The sequence below is a fragment of the Melanerpes formicivorus genome, unplaced genomic scaffold (genome assembly GCF_026170545.1).
Source record: "Melanerpes formicivorus ecotype bairdi unplaced genomic scaffold, bMelFor1.0.p_v2 SCAF_8, whole genome shotgun sequence".
Classification (NCBI taxonomy): Eukaryota; Metazoa; Chordata; class Aves; order Piciformes; family Picidae; genus Melanerpes; species Melanerpes formicivorus.
Window position 1 is genome coordinate 13727539 of NW_027142360.1, and position 18420 is coordinate 13745958.

General features: G+C 45.5%; 1 protein-coding gene and 1 long non-coding RNA gene across 4 annotated transcripts in view; one reads left to right on the top strand and one right to left on the bottom strand.

Annotated features, from left to right (window-relative positions):
- Nucleotides 1-1087: 1087 nt before the first annotated feature.
- LOC137442723 (uncharacterized) lies at nucleotides 1088-7656 on the bottom strand. 2 transcript variants are annotated; one of them, XR_010987756.1, is made up of 3 exons: nucleotides 7554-7656; nucleotides 6613-6710; nucleotides 1088-1535 (listed from the first exon to the last, which is right to left on the bottom strand). It is a non-coding gene; the product is annotated as an uncharacterized lncRNA (long non-coding RNA). The 2 variants fall into 2 exon arrangements; XR_010987755.1 differs by lacking the exon at nucleotides 1088-1535 and adding an exon at nucleotides 6326-6436.
- Nucleotides 7657-8068: 412 nt separating this feature from the next.
- Nucleotides 8069-18420, top strand: part of KDM7A (lysine demethylase 7A) — a 60449-nt gene continuing 50097 nt past the window's right edge. Inside the window, exon 1 of one of the 2 annotated variants that reach the window (XM_068142206.1) lies at nucleotides 8069-8288. In XM_068142206.1, the coding sequence (XP_067998307.1) occupies nucleotides 8173-8288 (116 nt within the window). In that variant the 5' untranslated portion in view covers nucleotides 8069-8172. The remainder of the gene's footprint in view (nucleotides 8289-18420) is intronic. The other variant, XM_068142205.1, reaches the window with a different exon arrangement.

Sequence of the window (18420 nt, forward strand, 5' to 3'; positions counted from 1 at the left end):
TTGCGTTCAAGCAGGATTGCTCATGCAAGTGAAAATGCTTCCACCCAGTGCCTTAGTGGCATCAGAAATCAAAAGATGGGAAAGCCTTTGGGTGCATTGTTGTTGTTTTTGAATGGCAGATGCAGATTTTACACTAGATTTTACCGTTGGCTATAATAATTTTTGAACAAAATCAATAAACAGCTGGTGGACAGATAGTAGCCAGGCAGCAGTCAGCCTGTTTTGAAAAGGCTGATTCAGGTACAATATTTGATAATGCTCCTGTGGAAAGGGTGTGTATCATAGTACTGGGGAGGAAAACAAACAGGGCAGAGCATACTTCATCATGCTGACAAAGACCTGGATTGTACATGCTAGGGTGCAAGTGGAATTGTTTGCATATTCAGTCAAATCTGTCTTCCCTTTTCCTCATCCCCAAGCATTGGTGGTGCCTGAACTCCTTGGGGAGCTGTTTGAGTCAGGGGGACAAATGTGTGTGGAGGAGGGGTTCAAATGAGCACACAGAGGAGGGATAAGAGCAGAGAGGGTAATGCTTTCAGGGGCTACAGTGGAAAGGGGCTAACTGGTGGGATAAAACTCTGCGGGTAGGGTTTATTGAACTGAATGTAGAAAGCTACAAATGAGCTTGTTTGACAGGTTTCCCTTCATACCCTTAACAGGCAGCTCATCCTGTCCTGAACCAGGTACTAAACATTGCCTTTAGATTGTGTTCAGTAAAGTGCATGAAGCAGCAAAGCAAAGGTTCCAAGTTTGTAGGTTTGGGGGGTTTTGTGATTTTGGTTGGTTGGTTTTGGTTTTCCTTTTTCTCAGCTGTCAAGGAACTAAAGCTGATCTGAGGGGGAAAAGAGCATTTATTCCCAGTGGATAAAGAGAAGGGGGCTGAAATGAAGGGTTTTCTTCAGCAATAGCACTCCCCAGGCATCAAACCCCACCTCTGAGTTTCCAGTAAACCTACCAGGACTACAAAGCAAAAAAATAAAAGGTGTATTTACCCTCTTGTCAACCAGCTGCCCCACTCCCTCTCTGGCACAGGTTGGTACAGGCAAGGATGCACCCTTACTCTACCCATGAAGAGGGCACAGCTGTGAGTCTGGTTAGGGAGAGATGATTGAATGAGGACCTGGGTCCCAGTTCCTACTCTGGCTGTTGCAGTGTGGAAAAGGGCTGCTGGAGGGTAGTTTGTGTTGGGAACAGCGATGCTCAGGGGCTCTGTCATCCTTTTTTGCTGTCTGTTCTCCACGAGGCAGAAAATTGGTTGCAAAGGGGAATTTGCACACACCTGTTTGCAGCAGAACCTGGAGGAGCTTTTGTCAGAGGTGACCTGGACTTAACTGCTATCAAATATTTAGTGCAAGTGAAATGGGTTTTCTGAACACCATGGTTTGCCTTGCAACACTTCCAAAACCTCTGGGAAGAGTGTTTTCGAAGAAGCTTGTCCTCAAGATTTTTGTAGGTCTCTTTTTATTTCCCCCCCTTCCTTCTTATGAAGAGAATTTGAAAATCGCAGCATTTTTTCTTCATAGCACGTGGTCTTCCTGAAGAAGCAAGGAAATGGTGATAAATTTGGTATAGGAGACTTGCCTGCTGTTCCTTTCCCTGACTAATGTTTCTCCCTGTGCTGCCCTTAGAGAGCATCCTGCCCCTAGTTGCTGTGTTAACTTGTCTCTACTTTAACACTCTGTACATAAAAACACAACCGAGTGCTTTTTGCTCTGATTAAAATCATGCTGTGTAAAACAAAACACAAATTAGCTCTGGCCTTTGGGCTCCTGACAAATTTCCAGCGCCACTTTCAGCACCACAGGGATTGTGTAACTAAATCTGCGTCCTCCGTGCGGTGATGTCTCCCCCTCCGTCATGAGCTGAGCTGACTGCTGTACATTCAGGTTCATCTGTTAATACTTCAAGCACCTTTTAGCACTGAAGAAGGAAAAGTGAGTGCCAGCAGCCGAATGAAATGCTGGAACCTGATTTTGATTGCTAGGGGACAACGATCTGGGAAGGGGTAGAAGAAGGAGGATCTCCTGAATAATTCCCCAAATCTCGATGTTTTTGCAAACGCCTCCCAGTCAGATGTGTGCTGAGTGACTGAGGAGCGTGGAGAAGGGAGCGCTAACGCTTCAACACAGGATTAACCCTTGAAGGAAGAGTACAGTAGCGTCTTACATAAACTGTGGCTAAAAGTTTGCCAGATCTTTTATGCAACGCAGCACAGGGCGCTCTCCTGCCTCCTGCAGGGATTCAAGCTGGATACTCTTTGTTGCACCATTTCAGCGTTGCTGACAGAGGGGCTGAGGCTGCAGCTATCGCGTCACGTTTTCGGCAGAAACCTTTAAGTCTCGGCAACTTCCTGCAAGGATGCTGAAACAAACACTGTCCAGACCCGAGAGTAAACGAGTTGCAAATGACACTGCTGACTGGAAACGGCGCGTGGGCATGACGTGGGCGAATGTTCCCTGCGCTGGGTGTTTTCTAAAGGTCTCTGAAGCATGAGGCATGACTGACTGACTTGTGTTTTCTTTAAATGACGAGTGGGTGAATCTTGAATCATTAGCTGCTTTTATTTTTGTTAGATGTGTGTGGGCTGACAACATGACTCAGTATTTTCTGTGCAGAAGCAAAGATCATATTGCCAATTCTGGGTATACTTCGGGCAGTTTCATGTAGAGAACTGGAATGCTTTCTTAGTTCAGAGCTTTGCTTTTTGGCAGCCTTAAGCCTCTTGGTGTAAAAATAAGTAAATAAATTTAAAAGCAAGTGCTTTTCCAAAATGTAGAAAAAGTACACTCAGCGTGGGGAAACTACCTCTACTCCCCTGTTTTCCCAACAATCTATCTGACTGTTTTCACATTATTCTAGAAATGTCCATTAATGTGATTTTTCTTTCTGATTCTTCCTGGTCTGGATTGCTGCTGGCCCACTCTTTGTCTGCTGAGTATCATCTCTGGTATTTGTTTAATCAACCATGCCTTGCTGGGTGAGAGTCACCATGCTCTGACTGATGGGTGTGAGTTCACTCCTTCCCAAGAGACAAGTAGAGCATATTTGTGGGTACATTTATGTGGTTTAGCCAGTACCAGGAAGTAACACAGAAGTCCCAGAAAATTTCCCTTTCTCCCTTCTGACAACCTTCCTGCCCTGCTCTCCCTTCTTTAGTCTCCCTATATATGGCACCTGCAGCACATGGGATGTGTTTCAGGAGATGCATGGACTTAGAGGTACTGTTACTGCACAACTGAGTGCTGTCTTCTCTCACCTCCTCTTCCCAGCAACTACACAAAGCCCTGGTAGTCATGTCCTTGCTTTCTAACACCCTTACCTCTAGTCACAGCCCAACATCCTAAAGCCTAGATAAACCATTCTTCACTGCTGATACCAGCCTTCAGACCACCATGTACCTTGCTGAAGATCTGGGAATGGCTAGACAGTACCAGGCTTGTGGATGAAAGATGTTGCACAGCAAAGGTTGCCTTTTGGGAGGTATGATCCTGTAGAATGTGCAGGTTGAAATTAATTCAATACGCCCTGCTTTTTATGATCTCTAACAGTAACTTTAACCACAGAAAAATGTCCATTCCTTAGCAATGGCCTTGGCTAATGGTAGTTAGCACCATGACTCAAACCTCACCCCTATCCTGATCCAGCCTAGCCACGGCAATAATTCACTCCAAACTTTAGGTCAAGTGCATCCATCATCCCTCCAGCCCCAATGGGAAGCTGCTTGACTTAGCTATAGTGCCTTTGTATCCCTGTCCCAGAATGAGAGCAAGTGGGTACCAGGTGATGATCTGTAGTCCTTGGTGCCCTGATCGCTAACCCAGACTTCAGCATCCACAGACCTGACAGTCTTTAGGTATTGGCCCATACTTCTGAGTGCCAGAACTGTTCACCTCCACTAGCTCCAGCCCTCATTACTGTGTTTATAAGCTCTTTGCTGGAGTCTGTCCATGGGGCTAGGGCCAGCCAGTGGGGTTGTTTAGCCTGGAGAAGAGGAGGCTCAGGGGTGACCTCATTGCCCTCTACAACTACCTGAAAGGTGGTTGTAGCCGGGAAGGGGTTGGTCTCTTCTCCCAGGCAACCAGCACCAGAACAAGGGGACAGAGTCTCAAGCTGTGCCAGGGGAGGTTTAGACTCGAGGTGAGGAGAAGATTCTTCACAGAGTGAGTTGTTCGTCATTGGAATGTGCTGCCCAGAGAGGTGGTGGAGTCACCATCCCTGGAGGTGTTCAAGAGGGGATTGGACATGGCACTTGGTGCCATGGTCTAGTCATGGGGTCTGTGTTGATAGGTTGGACTCAATGATCCTCGAGGTCTCTTCCAACCTTAGTGATACTGTGATACTGTGGTTTGGTGGAGAATAAGACTGAAAGATTTGGGATGGGGGATGGGGGGCAGAGCATGGCTTCAGGGATCATCTGACTTGATCCAGCTGCTGAGGTGATGGTAGGCTGGTGCCACCTAAAGTGTGGTGCAAAGGGGAGCATGACAGTGTCTATATGGCAGTGAGAGAGGAGGGCAGCACATTATCACAGAGAATGAGCAGTGCACAGCGGGTCAGGGATGATCAGAAAACCACGCTCCTGTCTGGTTACTTCTCATTGCTCTTCCATTGGTTCTTCATCACTGGCCTTGTCTTCCTGTCTCTGGATCTCCAGGGCTCCTTGCTTCTCTGCAGATGGCTCTTCAGCTTTTCACAGCCCTGTGGCACTGCTGCCTCCATTGCTTTTGGCAGTCATATCTCATCTAGCAGCCAAGTATGTAAGCCCTACATTGCTTATTACAAGGCACTCTGCAACCCTTACTTCACATTGGCATGCCTTGCTGGTGGGGAGCTGAAGATGGAGAGGGCTATGGCCCCAAGTCACTTCAATTGTCAGTGTGCTACTGTGAACTAGCTTACTTTTGTGGGCATTAGGCTCTAAACTGGCTTCATTTGTTTGTTTACATTCAAGATTTGTATTGCAATTTTGTTTCTAAAGTGCATTTAATAAGACTGTCATATAAAAGCTCTCCAAGTTTCTGGGGAGAATCCTTATGAAAGGCAGTTTTGTAATTCTTACTCTATGTGATCTTTGCCTTTTCTGAACTTTTACTGTGTTACATTCCCACGTAGTTTAGTATAGTTGAAATAGAGCTCAGAAATGGAAAAGCTTACAGATCAAACTGAGAGGAAGATAGAGCTGGTTTATTCATCTGTTTCTTGTAACAGATGAAGTCACTATTCTCCACCTGCCTAAGGACTGCCCACACTTAGACTGACTCACCAATACACCTTGTTCTGAGGAAAATGCAGTGCATTCTATGATTCTAAATCACAGATGCAAAATAATGCTGTTTTGAGAAAGCTCTTATTAAATGGTGAAGCTTTGCTTTGCATGCTTAAGGTTATAAGTTCTTTTGTTTCTAAAACTCCTAAGTTTGCTGCAGTAATCTAGTCTGGTGAAAGGAACAGCACCATGGAGTACTTAGACCAAGCTGCTTCCTCATTCTTTGCACTTGCATCATTGGACAACTTTCTTCTGTGTCAAGTGAAAAAACCAACTTCCTTGTGTAATCCAGTAATGCTGGACTCGCCCTGTACAAAACACCTAAGGCTGCCTCACCTCCACCTCTTACAAGAATACCCAGTGGTGTGCTTATGGGGTTTGTCATTTGCGGACACCTCCTGCAATACAACATGTGTGTATTTTTGTGGCCACTTTGGATAAGGTTACCACTACAGCTGGTAACTGCAACTTCAAGATAAAACTTGCCACGTGAAAGCCTAAGAAGCAGCAAATGGAGGAGCAAGCTGTCGTCAATTTTCAGACTTCAGCCTGGCTACGTAGACTGACACTTTGTTACACAAAGAATAATGACTGTAATGTGAACAGTTGTCTCTAATTGTTGTATTACCTGCAGTTGCTTTTGCAGGATCTTGCAGGCCTTAGCAATAATACACATCTTCTTGGGTGTGCTTTTGAATCATGTTAACATAGGAAAAGATAATTTTCATGAGAAAGCTTCTTGGTATGTATTATTTTCAGACACCATGAAATGATAATTTGTTACTTTCTGGTGTTTGGCTTTTTTTTTAACCCCTATTAAACTTAACATTGTTGTTTTAGAGAACTGATAATGTCTGTGGTCTCAATCTGAGTTGCTGAAATACTGGAATGTGTTGGAAAACAAGAATATTGAAACACCCACTAACACCATCCAGCAGGTCAGAACTGCACTTTCTAAATAGGTCAGGATTCAGTCTGTGAATCTGGAATTTCTAGAGGACATTCTTTACATTTCCTATATTTCTTTATGTCATTCTCCTTTCAGTCACGTAGCCTGTATGTTGCATTTGTTTGTTTTACATTTCTTTGCTGTCCACTTTGTTGCCAAATCATCATCTCATGTTGCTGTCTTATATAAATGTTAACATTAGCTGGCTTCAGAATAACAGCCTGGAAAGGAAACATTTATTTCTGAGCTTCCCCCTGCCAAACAAGTGTACAGAGTATGGGGATTTTTTGTTGTTGTTGTTGTGACTGGTGGGTAAGGACATGGCATGTAAAATTGTAACATTGCACACATGCCTAGTCTATTAGAGTTATGTGAAATGCACTTCCCATGTACTTACTGTTTTACTTTTCAATTGGGACATTCAGCATGCAGGGCATGACTCTCTCTCTCATTCCCTTATACAACACAGGTATACTCAGATCCTTGAGACTCACGCTGCCAGGAGGAAAAAAAATAAATAAATCCAATTTAAATTTTCAACTCTACTTCCCCCCCCCCCTTATGACATATAATGAGCACATGGAATCGAGCAGTGATGCAAACAGATGCTGAGAGCTTGACAAAAAAATACACCAGTTGCAGACCCCAGCTTAGCACTGGCCTGTCTAGACTTAATAAAATCCAATGTGCCTGTGCCCTGAGGTCCCTCCAGTAAAAAGCGCTGCTGGATGCCCACTGTCGCCTTCAACATGAGGAACTCAGTAAGAGCTCTGATTATTGGGAAATGACATTCTTCAAAACAGGGAGGAAACGAACGCTACCTCACTGACTTTTGAATCTACATAAGAAAATTAACGTAACACCAAGGAGAAGCCCTCCTTGGGCAAGCCCGTGCGGGTCCCACGGCCGGAAAGAAGCGTGGTCCGGCTGCTCCCGCCGGCCGCCAGGCTCAGGGCAGAGCTGGCAGACCCGGCCCCTGGGGGCAGGAGGGGGCAGCACCGACGCTCCACGACACGAGCTCCGGCCAAATTCTACCGGCTCCTTAGCAGTGCTACTCGCAAAGGGGCCTCGGGCAGACATCGGTGCTGGCCTCTTTCCAGGCCGTTCTGCCGCTCCCTGACGGCTCGTCCCTCGCCAGGGACGATGCTGACTGTGGGAAAGTCCCTGCTCAGGAGGGACCAGGGCGAAACAACCGTCGCCGCGCACTGACCCCGCAGGAGCAAAGGCCGAGCTGAGAGGCCGCCCTATGCCAGAACAACCCCAGCAGAGGCAGCAAGGGTCACCCTTGCGCCTGCGCAGGCGACCGCGACCCGACAACAAAGTCCAGACTTCGGGCACCTTCGGCGCTGCTCGGCCGCTTCCGCCGCCGCGGTTACATAAGGGGGAGCCGACGCGCGCCGCGGCCCGCCTTCTCTCTGCCCGTGTCCTCGCGGCACCCTGCCCCTCCCCCCTCCCCGCGTGACACTGCTCGTGGGGAGAGGGAGGGCAGGGCCAGCGCGTGCCTCCCCGCGCCCCGCCTCCCGGGGGGTGGGGCGGGCGGCCGCACGTGCGCTCCCCTGCCCACGCCCAATGGGAGTCCTCTCCCCCCGCCATCACGCACTCTCAGTTCCGGCCGCCCCGCGAGACGACCAGGCCGGGGCGGGGTAGGGCGCGGGGCTTCCTCGGGGCGCAGGCGCAGCACCGCCGGTCGCCGCGCGGGGAGGGCGGGGGTGGGGTGGGGGCGGTTCCTCCCTCCTCCTCCCGCCTCCGCGGGGGCCGGGTGACGCACGTGCGCGCGTCCCCGTGCGCTGTTGTTCGCTCGCTCCCGCGCCGCCTGCCCGTGCCTGCCTGCCGGCGGCGGGGCGCGCGCGGCGTGTGGGCCTGGCACGCGCGCTGTTGTTATTGGTGCCGCCGGCCGCGGCGGAGGAAGGAGGAGGGGGGGAGCGGGCGGGCGCCTCAGTCAGTGAGTTCTTTAAAGATGGCCGGAGCGGCGGCAGCCGCCGCGACCCCCGTGTACTGCGTGTGCCGGGAGCCCTACGACGTGAGTCGCTTCATGATCGAGTGCGACATCTGCAAGGACTGGTTCCACGGCAGGTAAGCACCAGGAGCCGCGCGATTCGGGGAAGGACACCGTCGGATCGGCCGACCACCGGGTACAGGCGGTGGCAGTCACCTCCCCCCCACACCTTCCCCCCACCCCGCCCGGTAACGGCTGGGGGGACAATGGCTGCGCAGCAGTGGCACGGTGGGGGACGAGCTCTTGTCCGCTCCGGCTCCCCCCCGTGGCGGTGGCAGCGGCTAGTGCCGGCGAGGGCTGCCGTCCCTGGGCACATGGGTCCTTGTTTGCGTGGGGACCGGCGGGGCGGGCGAGGCGGCCCGGCGCGGGGAGGCTGGTTATGAAACAGCAACAGATGTGGGGGCTCTCTGGCCGGCGACTTCGCTGGTGGGGCCGGCGCCACCCTAAAGTTGAGACAGCTTGGGGAAGGCTGCGTGTCGCCCCCGCTCCCCTGGGGAGTCAGTCTCTCTCTCCCGGGACAGGGCGGCCTCTTAGCGGAGAAGTGCGGAGGGGGCACCGGGCCGGGTGCCGGGGCTCTCTCCCGGGGGCCCCGGGCTCCTAGGTCCCTGGCGTTTTGTTTGGGGTGGGTGTCTGGCAGAGGGCTGCGAGAGGGGGCGCGGAGGAGGGTCGCCCTTTTCCTCTCGCCGCTTTGACGTTTTCAGTGCGGTCCCGAGCGGACGCCGCCGACTCGCGTGTGTTTTTGCGATCCGAGCGTGTGAATAATAAAGGCCTGGCGGCAGCCCCTGGGATGCGAGCGGGAGGAGGAGGTGGTAGTGGGGATTCACGGGCAGTTAAACAAAGGAGCAAGTTGGGGGCCCGCGGCTCAAGCGGTTCGGCCGGGCTGGGGCTGTGGGGCTCCGAGTGTCCACCCCCATTATGTGGGGAACCCCGGCGCCGGCGTGCGGGGCAAGGAGCTGGCGGTAGTGTAGGAAGTGCCTTGTGATTGACAGTAGGACATTTAAATACCCCCCGTGTAACAAAAACAGGCTCCTGGCGAGACGGCCGCCTCGCCCTCTGCCGGCGCCGGGCGGCGGGGCCGAGCCCAGTGGAGCCGAGCCGGCCACCCTCAGGGCCGCGGGCCCGGGAGCCCCCAAGTTTCCTGGACCCAGCTATGACTGTGCCGGGGCTTTGCACTGTACCGAGGCTTTCCCCTCGCTATCGCAGGCGGTCGCTGAACAAAGCGGTGCGTCGGGGAGGGCTGCCCGTCGGCGAGAGGGGTCGGGCGGCAGCGCGCTGGCGGTCCGGCCGCGTTTGCCTTTCATCTCTTGCTTTCGGCACTAGCAGCAGAGAAACGGTGGTTGTATGTTTTGGGGGTTTATTTATTTGTTCTTTTCCCCCCTCAGTGGCGAAAGGAAAATGCTGGGTAAAAGTAGGTTGCCTATGTAGGTGTTACTTAACAGCAATTATTACACATGGGATGTTTTCTTGCCACGTTTTAGGATGAAAGGAAAGCTTTCAGTATTTCATATGCTGACTTGTACATAAGCCGAGTTGATTTGTTCGCTCTATATGGGTCTCCTTCCACTCAAACCACAGTATGACACAAACTATGAAAAGGGCTTTGTAAACTGTAAAAACTGGCAAAGCAGAATTGTTGTACCTTTAAAAAACCCACCTCCTTAGTATTTTTAACTAGACTACTACTCCTCTTGCCAGTACTGTTGTTTGAACCTAGACGCACAACAGCTTTTTGGGATTACAATAGCTTGGTGCGAGTTCTTCAAAACTTGATCACTGCTTGTAGTAAAGGTACGGACATTGTCTGAAAGTCTTTGTGTTGCTACAGGTTCTCATTCTTGCAAACGTTTTTCTGCATTACTGTGTTGCATTTTCAGGCTCTCTGGGAAGTTCTCTGCTTACATGCAGGCTTACCTTAGATGCTAGTCTTGTGCACTAATATTCCTTGGGGTACAAGTAAACTAATTTCTGAAATTCTTATGAGACAAGTACTGAGTGATACAGAGATGGTAGAGATGGGAGATCACAGAGATGGGACAGACGACTTCGTAGCTTTCTTAGATTTTGATCCGTGTGAAGATCCACAGTGGCTCTTATGCTTGAGCTCTGTCATGCAATTGTAAGAAAAACCCTGCTAGCACTGAACTGTTTTGATAGTCTGAAACCTTAAGTGTGGAAAGTAAGCGAGCCAGCAGGAGCTGGCAGCAGCCACGTTGCTCTGGGATTTAGCTGCATGCTCTCCTAGTCTCGTGACGAATGGACGGGACTGTGGGAGACCGTTGTCCTTTCTCAGCTGTGGTCTGCTCTGGGAGTGCCTTTTCTCTTGTTCTAAGAGTATCCGAAGACTGTTACATAGTTTGGAGAGGGGGGGTGGTGGTGGTGGTGGTGAGGAAGGCACTCTCAAATCTTGAATTTTCTGGTGAACTTTTCGGTTTCATGCTTTCTTCAATCTATTTGTTTACTTATTTTCCAGCCTGTTGAATGGGATTGATTCATGTTAAGAAACATATAAGGCTATGCTAATGGCTGTGATCTGCTAGCATGATACCTAGCTTGTATTATTGGATTATGGACTCTGCTGCCTTCCTGTGTATAGTGCAGAGAGTGCCTTAGCAATACGCTGGAGGCAGTACAAAGTCTGTTATGACAGATTGGTACTAGTAGTGCCTTTAAATTTTGTGCAATACGTTTTGAGCAGTGTTCTTGCACTCCCTGTCTTCAAATTGACTATATTTTCATTTATTGTTATCAATATATTAGTATTACCAAATGTGCATTTTATTGCTTCTGGCAAATATTTTTATGAAAACACACTTTGATGTGCCACACAAGGTTGCAAACCGACATTCTGGTTTGTAGTTACTCTGAGTGGACCTAGCATCTGACCACAATCTTGTGTAATTACCTCATGCTGAACAAAAGAGCAAAATGCATGTGTCTGTGTCATGTTGTAGGCTTCATCACTTCTCTGAATGGCTTGCAAGAGGGGAGGGTTGGCAGAGATTTAGATGTTGACAAACTTTCAAATCTTTCACATGGGCAAATCCATTTATATTCTGGACTATTTCTGTATTTTCCTGGTCTTTTTATCTTCTTGAAATAAAAATGTCACATTAGGCTGCTTTCCTGCATGGCATATATTCCAACTAGAAAGCAGCAGGAAAATGTTCAACTACTTGATTCTGTTCAGCAGCTCTTGATACCTATTTAAGTTCTTGGCTTCATCTTCAAGTGATATGTATCACAGAATGATGATTTTCATTCTGTCTCTGTATCCCTTTGGCTCTACCTCAGTTATTAGGTTAACTACATATTGTAGACTCTTGCTTGTGTCTTTTACTGTCATATATTTAACTTACACACAAAATATCTTCCAATCTTTCTTTTCCTTCCTCCCTTTTAAACTGATCTTTCAGTTAGCTCTGATCTTGGAATAGGTGTGTGGAGTTTGGAGAGATTCTGTTGTCAGCTTTGAATTTTTTGTCCTTTTTTCTGTCCACGATATTTGTACGCAGCTAGATTTATATGCATTGCATAGATGTCACTTGTAGATTAGATTTCAGACAGGTTGGAACAAATTTAAATTTAAGCATATAATTCAGTTTTTATCTGCACAATATAATGTCTGTAATGCTTTAGGAGTGAATGATTGTAGTGTTATCCTTGTAGTGTTATCTTTTTAAGGCTGTTTACTTTATAAAGCTGCACTGCTACTGTACTGATTGTAGTAAGGATCATGGAGAAGTCATTCAGGCAAGCTGAGAATTAAAAATGCAGGTGCTCCTATGGCATTTTCTGTGTAGCATTTTCATGGTTTTTGCTTTTTTTCTTTTTCTGTTCGAGATTTTTTTTTTTTTTTAAACAATTGAAATGTTTTATTCTTTAATCAGTGGTGAATAAGACAGGAAAACATCCCTTTGTTGTTGTTAAAAATCAGTAATTTTCCTTAAAAATTCTAGTGGTGTCAAACTTACTGTCTCCCCCTCAAGGAGGAGAAAGAAACAAAACAGCCCATCCAGCTTTGCTCTGCTTGCATCTTTGAGGTTTTGTGCAAAGCAAACTTAAATTTAGAGTTCATAAATCCTTTTTCTTGTATCGGTTTTTATGTTTATAGGAATCAGCATTCCATTTGAGCAGATTAGAGGGCAATAACACACTCATCTGTATGTTGCGTTCATGTGTGTATCAATTTCAAAGCAAAGTCAAATTGATTAAATTTATATGGAATTGTTTTTGAATGGAGAGCTCTTGTTCTCAGGATTAATTCTGTATTCTCTGTAGCCTTCTTGCAAGAATTAACTTTCCCCCCTCTCCTAGAGCAGTTCATTGATGACATGCAGAACCTTGCCAGTAAGTGTTTGATGTTTTTTTTACAGCTTTGTCATCATTAAAAAACATTTAATAACATAATTTGACAAGAAAGATGCTTCGTGTACCTTTTGAGGACGATTATTTAAATTTCAGATGCTTTGAGGCTTTGTTCTCAAATGGAAAAGAAAAAATCAGTGCCAAAATTACATTTGCGTGAGCTAAGCTCATGTAGAACATAGTTTTCCTGATACCATATAGATTTGAGCATGTCTTCATTCAGTCTCTGAAGAAACAAAATTTCACAACCACTCTGTAATCCGATCTCGATTTCAAAATCAAGGTTCCCTCTTGCAGCTGTTAGGTGGTGTAGATCCCTCTTAATGCACTGATTTGTACTCTGAAGGTAGGCTTTCTCCTGAAGAAAAGATGGAGATTCACGTGCTATAGTGATCATTTTTCCTTAATTTGTTCTTTGTTTTAGAGCTTTTTACATGAGGTTCTGCACAATGGGCTTTTCCAGCTCTTTGAGGCTGAAAGAGGCTATCCCACTCCTGGTTGCATGCTGCTATAATTTCTCTTTTGCTGGTTCAGTGCTTGGCTGATTGTTTGGTAAATCAACTCTGCTCAGAAAACTGACAAAACCCATTCTTTTGCTGGGCTAGCTTTTTGTTGGGTTACTGAGCTGAACAAGCTCATCAAGGGCTAGCATGAGTCCTAGACTGTTGCAAAACTGGTGATGATTGTGTTGCTGGGTGAGATGATAGTGGGTGGCAAAAGACAGGGAAGTTGCCCTTTTTCTTCCTCACTGACCATTTCAGGTTCAATGGCTCATCTAGTTTTGTGGAACCTTGGGTTTGTCTCTTGGCCACCTTATGTGGTTCTGCTTCCATTTGATGGTCTTGGCCGTCACCCATCTGCTCATCTGGTGGGGGCCATAGCAAGCAGGGCATTTCCAGGGCAGCTGCAGTGGTTCACCCTCAGAGCATCATCTGTTTGCAGAGACAGGAAAAGCTTCTGTGTCTGTCTTAAAGGGTCTTGGAGGACAAGGTATGATGATGCTTGTGTCAAGAAACATGAAGACTGTGAAGAGAGGCTGTTGCAGGGCTTCTGGTGCAGGCCTTCTGTTTACAGAACATCAAGACCTTAAAATTATAAATATTCAGGTACATGAACTGAATTGACAAATATTTGTCTCATCACTGGAGCTTTAGTCTGGCATGATAAGCTCTAGAGCAGACTTTCTGACTTACATAGTATTAGGCCTTCAATTGTTTCTGTAGCAACTGGCTGTGTTAGGGAAGTGTTGAACTTCAAGGGAAAGTTACTGTGTTTGTTAACCTTACTTTCCTTTGGTTTAGCCTTGTTTCCTTGGAGGTAAGATGGAAACTTCAGCTTAAGTCAAATGAGCTGTGTGTGCTCTGCCAAAGAATTCAGTGATTTCAAGTGACTTCATCTTTTCTAACAATACAAAAGCTGAAACAGTTTAACCAAAACTGAGAAGCTAATAATAATAATGATACCAGACTAACACTTGTGTAATTTGGTGTCTATTTCCAGTCCTTTTATATTCTTCATTTGAGCTATGAGTTTTTTCTCCTTTGAGTTCCCATCTGTGAAGTGGGAAGACTTATTAATATATATTAAAATAGATGTATTCTACCATAATAAGCACTGTAGAGTAGTAAGTATTCAAATATCTTCAATTTTTGAATCTCTAATAACATGTAGAATTACATGTAAAAGTCTTTTCTTTATGGTTTTCTTGAAAAACTGGTTTTATTCAAAGCTAGCATTTCTTTCCTTTTAGATCTGTAATTTTATAATTGTTTTCATTTGATGTTAGAATAGAATTAACCAGGCTGGAAAAGACCTTTGAGACCATCAAGTCCAACCTATCACCCAACACCATCTAATCAATGAAACCATGGCACCAAGTGTCTCATCCAGTCTCTTCTTAAACACCTCCAGTGATGGTGACTCCACCACCTCCCTGGGCAGCCCATTCCAATGGCCAATCACTCATTCTGTGAAGAACTTCTTCCTAGCATCCAGCCTAAACCTCCCCTCTTGCAGTTTGAGACTGTGTCCTCTTGTTCTGTTGGTGGTTGCCTGGGACCAACCCCCACCTGGTGTGGTGGGTTGAAGGGCCGATCCTTCCTTCTCTCCCACCATGGGCAGGAAAAATGAGACTCAGACAAACGGATTGCAGAAGTGGTGGAAAGTTTAAATGGAAAAACAGTGAATATTTTACAGAGAACCACAAGCACAGTGACAAAAGAGATCCCAAAGAATACCCAGAAGCATCTCAACACTCCCCTCTCCCCACCTGAGGGTACACCCAAAACCCCCAGGGCTCTTTCTTCCACCCCCTCCCCTTCCACTGTTAGGCTAATCTCAGCTGGCCAGATCTGAGATTGCCCTTCCCCCTTCTCCTCCAGACCTAGCCTGGCCAGGCCCCAAGAGGCCTCGAGGTGACTCCCCCTCCATTACCAGATAGGGACCATCTCTGTAGGAGCGGTGAGGGAAGAAAGAGGAAGTGTAGGACTTTGCAGGTACATTTATATGGAGCAGGACATTATGGGATGAAATACGCAGCTTCCTGTGTCCACTGGGCTGGACCCTTGGGACACCAGAGGTGTGTCTTATGTGGCAGCAGCAGGGGGGCATCCATCCCAAACTGCTACATCTGGCTACAACTTCCATTCAGGTAGTTGTAGTCAGTAATAAGGTCTCTCCTGAGCCTCCTCTTCTCCAGGCTATGCAACCCAGGCTCCCTCAGCCTCTCCTTATAGGGCTTGTACTCCAAACCCCTCATCAGCTTTGTTGCCCTTCTCGGGACACGTTCCAGCAAGTCAATATCTTTCCTAAACTCAGGGGCCCAGAACTGGACACAGTACTCAAGGTGTGGCCTATGTTCTAGAATGAAACATAGTAGATGTTTTAGGATATGCTTTCTGACATAACAACTAGGACCAGAAAAAAAATAGTCTAATAAAGATATGTAGGAGAACTAAAGGGTCCGTGATTCAGCTTTCTTAATTAGGACAAGAAGATTGTGGTGAATTCAAAACAGTTTTTAAATGTTGTTAGTTCTAATTTTTAAAGTACAAATGAATTGTTGCCTCTTAAATATTAATTAATAGATAGAAAGGTTCAGAATTAGTGATTTAAACACTGTCTTTTTTTTTTTTAATGCTATAGCTGATCTGTATCAGTATTTTTGGAATACTTTTTTTTTCTTTAGCCATTCTGGACCATACAAATGAAGACACTGTAAGTCTTTATGTGTAATTTAATTGGCTAATAGTGAATTTTTAATAGCTAGGTAAGTTACAATGATTTCATATTCCACAATGTTGTGATCACATACTTACATAGCACTCAATGTCTTCCTTTCCTTTTGTTATATTTAATACTTGCTTGATTTGACTGAAGAATGAAAATGTTTTTTTATTTCTATATCTACAAACTACAGAGGTAAGAGAAATCTGGGTGAGGAGCTGCTGCTTGGTACACTTAATTTCAATATAGGAAGAAGTTCTATACAGAGAGAGTGATTGCCCATTGGAATGGGCTGCCTGGGGAGGTGGTGGAGTCACCATCATTGGAGGTGTTCAGGAGACAACTTGATGGGGTGCTTGGTGCCATGGGTTAGTTGTTTAGGTGGGTTGGATTGGTTGATGGGTTGGACGCGATGATCTTGAAGGTCTCTTCCAACCTGGTTCATTCTATGTATATATCTGCTAAGTGCTTGTGACTGTTTTAGGCTGTGCCTTTAAGAAGTGTACAGTGTGAAATATATTCCTTTTATTTCAAACTTGATTTGTTTATAGTGCTGACTTTTGTGGCTACACAATGGCTATAAAATGGATTAAGCCTTGCAGTGGAGTATCACTTTAACTGTCAGTGGGCAAAATCACATTAATTTTGTTTTCATTCTTCAATTGTGGTTTCTAGCTTTGTTGTTTGTGGACAGTTTTCATATTCATTAGCAGACTTCTTATGCTCACTGCAGCTTTCTGCATGCTTTCTGTATCATCTTTGGAAGGTCATGCAATACAATGTCTCTTTTCTGTTTACATGAGTTTGCATAAGTTGAAGATGAACTCAAACTCTTCATGTAAATATTTGTGCTTTCCCTGCATCATTTTAAAATAAAATACCATTGTCTCAACCAACTGTAAGTAATCAGAAAAGACTTTCATAGGTACAAAATGCATGCTTAAGAACAGAAGCATCCTCAAGTTTTGCATTTGTCTCATTGCTGAAGTATGAAAATTCAATTAACAGCACTGCCATTGCTTTATTCAGAATGTAGGAGAGAGATTCTAGTGAAATACACAGGTTTCATTCAGAAAGCTGTTTTTCATTTGTCAGTCCTTTCTAATGTATTATAACATTGGCTCATGAACATGTAGAAGTAACAATCTATGCAGCATGAATAGTCTTGAGATGTCTGCTATATGGTGGTAATGTGGATTTATGTGGCTAGTTCCATCTCCTCAGGTCAATTCTTCTTTTGAATGCAATTAATATTTAATCCTCTTTTGTCCATTACTTCAGCATTAACTAAAGTAGACTTTAGAAGTTGTCTTTCTTTTTGAAGTTACTGAGTTTGTTTGTTGCTCAAGCAGGTGTAGATGTTGATGTTTGCCATGAAAGTAAGAAAGCCTTTTTTAAACCCCCTCCCCCCCATCATTCTGTCTTAAAAGCCAACTGGAGTGAGGATGGCCGTTCTAAATTTTTATTATGTTGTGGTATGAAGTCTATTTGTTTTCATTTGAAACTGTCACCTGGCATTGCACCTAACCTGGGAACTTAATTTCATAAATATAATTGGGTTCATCCCATTTACATTAATACTTTATTCTCTTAAAGCACTATTCATGAAAATAAGTGCAAGCAAAGGTGACTTTTGGAGAAGTGAAGTCTTTGATGTTGAAGATGCAGGATTGATCTGATCTGTCATTCCTACCACTTAACAGGCAGTATTTTCTGAACAGACTGATACTTTCCTTTTGGGATATTGATATTTGAGGGCCAATAACCAAAGGTCAGTTTGGTTAAATGGACAGCAACCCGAAGAAATTGCCATGATGTATTATCCAGTAGTACTTGTAAAGCTTCCAGTTGGCTTGCCTAAGGTACAGATACTCAGTTTTATTTCAATAACAAAAATATTTGCATCTTCCACCGAAGTATTACATCATGCTGTTGACTTGGCAAAACTCAGTGTCAAGAGCAAACCAGAAGTGAAATGATGCACTGCAGCTTCATGTACAACTTTCAGAGGTACTGATTAGTGTATCTGAGCTTCAAAAGTTTTGCATGGAGTGGTCTAGGAAGAGTACCAAAAGCAAGATAGCTGTGCTAATGTGCCATTGTGCCTGGGCAAACGTTGCTAGTATACCTCTCAGGATAGTGTTTTCACTTTATATTTCATGATGTCTGGTCAGATGATCAGTGAGATGATTTTGAGCTAACATCTTGCTTGTCTGAACTAAACTTACATGAAGTGAGTACATTTACATCATGTAATTGAGAGTGAACTGTAAGGCATTCTGTACTCGCTTGGCACGTGTGTGCTGAGAGTGGAAGTGAATGCATCCCTGCAGTATGTGATGGCAGTTCCTGACAAGCAAAATTCCCAGGGAAATGCTTGTGGACCATATAACAACCTTATACAGGAAAGCCTCTAGCTGCTGTTTTCCACACACCATCCTGGGCCAACACTCCTAAAATACAGAATCATAGAATCAATAAGGTTGGAAAAGACCTCAAAGATCAAGTCCAACCTGATATTTGACCATTCTGACAGCTGATTTAAACCTCAAACATACACACACACACACACATATATTTTTATTTTTTTTTTTTACCTTGCCTTCTCTTTAGATGGGT